This window comes from Sinocyclocheilus anshuiensis, unplaced genomic scaffold (assembly GCF_001515605.1).
Source record: "Sinocyclocheilus anshuiensis isolate Anshui unplaced genomic scaffold, SAMN03320099.WGS_v1.1 scaffold2271, whole genome shotgun sequence".
Taxonomy (NCBI): domain Eukaryota; kingdom Metazoa; phylum Chordata; class Actinopteri; order Cypriniformes; family Cyprinidae; genus Sinocyclocheilus; species Sinocyclocheilus anshuiensis.
The window spans coordinates 104019-107829 of NW_015537572.1; the positions used below are offsets into that span (position 1 = coordinate 104019).

General features: G+C 45.3%; 1 protein-coding gene across 1 annotated transcript in view; it reads left to right on the forward strand.

Moving 5' to 3' along the window:
- Positions 1-681: 681 nt before the first annotated feature.
- Positions 682-3811, forward strand: part of lmnb1 (lamin B1) — a 23110-nt gene continuing 19980 nt past the window's right edge. Inside the window, exons 1-2 of the mRNA XM_016445591.1 lie at positions 682-1009; positions 1089-1372. Coding sequence (XP_016301077.1) covers positions 1089-1372 — 284 coding nt within the window. The 5' untranslated portion in view covers positions 682-1009. The remainder of the gene's footprint in view (positions 1010-1088; positions 1373-3811) is intronic.

Here is a 3811-nt window from a genome sequence, read left to right on the forward strand (position 1 = left end):
GTGTTCTGTCCTTCGTACAATCTAGAATGGCAGCACAGCTTAAAGGTTTGTTTGTGTTAATTTACATTTCCTTCATCTTGAGAATGAAAGGGCTTTTACATTTGCCTTACAAGTCATGGGGGCGTTTTACTCCGTGTCCACCTGATGAAATATTTTCAGCTGGTACATACCTTATATTTAGCACTTCCCAGTGTGTCACTTTAAAATTTCAGGATAAATCTGACCTTCTGTAACACGTCAAATGCATGCTAACAGTTATGTTTGGGTAAAAACTGTTCAGATTCAAAGGTTGGCACCTGAAAAACAAATATACATTTGAATCTCTACAAATCCTAGACTGAAAAAGTCATGAGATGAAACCTAAATCAGCAGCATGGCGTTCGCCCAGGCTCTGGATTCACAGGAGCAATAATGTCATTGAAGTCTCTAATATTTTGATATGTAGCACATACAGCTGAATGATCTATTATTACATATATGTGATTACACGCTTTACAAACCAACAGTGGCGTCTCGAAACGCTTCACTGGCCAGCAATAGTGAAGGACTGATGAGCAGAAAAACTACAGAACTGCTGTCTGTGCACTGATCTGTCATAACAAGCCGCGATGATCTTACAGTGGAACTGAAACAAACAGCGAAGTGTCATTAAAGTGTTTAATACTGTCAGTCTGAGAGAGTTCACACTGATTGCTATAAGAAGGCAAACCGCGTGACGCGTTTATGGATTGTGTTTACAGCACGTGCTTTCAGCGCGTTTAGTGCAGTTTGAAATTAGTCTCAACCGCGCCGTTGTCCGTCTGATGACGTAGCGGCGGCTGATTGGCTGTCCAGGGTCACGTGTGAGTGTGGTTCTGATGAGCGACCATTAGTTCAGTTCATTCAGTACCACTCACACACACTCTACTCTCAGAGTAGCACACACTCGCTACTCTACAGTTTTCTGCGGTATTGATGTAGGACGCTCTGTTCGCTCGGCGCGTCGTTTCTATACTTCATCAGTGGGAAGGTAAGTTTCTGCTGTTCCTAATCGATGCGCTGATTGAGCCGATCAGCTGTGTGAGATTAACCGTGTTCTCTCGCGGCAGATGGCGAGCCCCGCGCGGATCTCCCGCCTGCAGGAGCAGCAGGAGCTGCAGCAGCTCAACGACCGGCTGGCCGCCTACATCGCCGCGGTGCGCCGCCTGGAGTCCGAGAACGGCGCGCTGCAGCTGCAGGTCCGCGAGCGCGAGGAGACGCGCGGCCTCAAAGCGCTCTACGAGACCGAGCTGGCGGACGCGCGCACGGCGCTGGACGAGATGGCGCGGGAGCGTGCACGCCTGCAGCTCGAGCTGGGCCAGATGAAGAGCGAGCACGAGCAGCTGCAGCACACGCGAGCCTCTTCATCACTCACTACTGTCTCTGCGGGTTTGACTCCTCCCTGAAGCGTTTGCTTACGAACTTTCACATAAGTGGTGCAAAACTATAGTAGTCATTTTGTTATTTTAATATGCTCCTTAAGGTTTACTTATAATATTAGAACTTATTTGCACATACACAAAAAAAACCGTGAAAGATTATTTTCAACCCTCATTCTGACCCTCTGTCTAAAACCAGCTGTTTTAAGGGGCGTGTCCTTTAAGGCTCGTCAGTAATCAGCCGCTGTTATGATTGGCTAATGTCACTACATAGGGAACACTATCAACGCCCCCTCATAAGTGTTCTGACTACATGATCAAAATAAAACGCTCATTTCCAGACAAAGCATTATGAAATCATGTACTTATGGTTTGTGATGCAGCTGCAGTCAGATCTAGCAGTGCTTCATGTTTCAACAAATGTTTCTTTGTGACTCTACATGACACCGTGCCTCGTTTACGAAACAAAATGCTCCGATCAATCCTCAGACACGTTCCAGGACGCCATTAAAATAAACTATCCACTTGTTCCTTCTGCTGGGATCCTTCTGATATCTATACAAAGACGCGACCGAGATGTTTAAGCCAAGCGCGTCAAAGCGAATGTTCTTTCACTGCATTTGTCCTGACGACAGAATCGAGTGTGGACTGTCAGAAAGTGAACCGCATCTGTTTACTGTATCCAGTGTAGACAAGATAGTTCAGTGATTGTGATTTCTATTTGCTCTTGACGCGACACGACTCTCGTTCAGCGTGATCAAGTGTCAGCCGTTAGTGGATGAATGCCAGTGGGCGGGGCCTATGCTGAGAGAAGAAGACTATTCGTCGATATCCTGCTCTGGAGGCGTGTTTATGCAAATATTTGTTCCCCCATGATGTCATCTTGCCCCTCAGATCCAAACGAGCCGTTTCTGAGCTTGATTAAATAAATGCTTTGTTTATAATGAGGAGAAGGTTTTAAGCTATGAAACTTGACTCTCATTCAGCGTGATCAAGTGTCAGCCGTTAGTGGATGAATGCCAGTGGGCGGGGCCTATGCTGAGAGAAGAATACTATTCGTCGATATCCTGCTCTGGAGGCGTGTTTATGCAAATATTTGTTCCCCCGTGATGTCATCTTGCCCCTCAGATCCAAACGAGCCGTTTCTGAGCTTGATTAAATAAATGCTTTGTTTATAATGAGGAGAAGGTTTTAAGCTATGAAACTTGCAGGATGATTTAAAGCTACAAAGACCTCTTATATGGCAAAAGATCAAGGCAAATTTGATTTCTCTTGTCATGACCCCTTTAAAAGCATCGATCACTCCAAAATGAAAATTCTGTCATGATTCACGTTCCAGGACGCCATTAAAATAAACTATCCACTTGTTCCTTCTGCTGGGATCCTTCTGATATCTATACAAAGACGCGACCGAGATGTTTAAGCCAAGCGCGTCAAAGCGAATGTTCTTTCACTGCATTTGTCCTGACGACAGAATCGAGTGTGGACTGTGTCATTCTATTTGCTCTTGACGCGACACGACTCTCATTCAGCGTTATCAAGTGTCAGCCGTTAGTGGATGAACGCCAGTGGGCGGGGCCTATGCTGAGAGAAGAATACTATTCGTCGATATCCTGCTCTGGAGGCGTGTTTATGCAAATATTTGTTCCCCCGTGATGTCATCTTGCCCCTCAGATCCAAACGAGCCGTTTCTGAGCTTGATTTATAATGAGGAGGAGGTTTTAAGCTATGAAATTTGCAGGATGATTTAAAGCTACAAAGACCTCTTATATGGCAAAAGATCAAGGCAAATTTGATTTCTCTTGTCATGACCCCTTTAAAAGCATCGATCACTCCAAAATGAAAATTCTGTCATGATTCTCTCACCCTCATGTCGTTCCAAACCCGTGAGAAACGAGTTCCTCCTCAGAAGACAAATGAAGGTGTTTTGTGTTTGGTGTCAGGGTGGCACGGGGTGGATTGCTCCATTAACTGCCCCAGCTAAAAACAAGTTAAGATTCTTAGCAGGCAGGTTGTGTCCACTGACTCCAGACCAGGGCTGTGTTTCCCAAAAGCATCATAAGCCTAAATTGATCATAGCTCCATTCGTGGCAATGGGTCTACGATGCGCTTAGGCTTATGATGCTTTTGAGAAATGCAGCCCAGGTCGAGATGTGTCTCAGGGCATTGACGGTGTTGTAATTGGTTAAATCTAATTAGTTGTTTTGTCAGTAATTGTTGTGGTCCAGAGCATCAGTGTGATGGAGGTCAGTAGATGTTACTGAAGTTCTGGACAGGCCGAGAGAGGGATCATGGGCTTTTAAATGTGTGCTTTTCTCTACTTTTACAACTGGTGGATTATGCATGCAGTATTTGTTGTGTGTGTGTGTGTGTGTGTGTGTGTGTGTGTGTGTGTGTGTTGTTGTGATAGATTT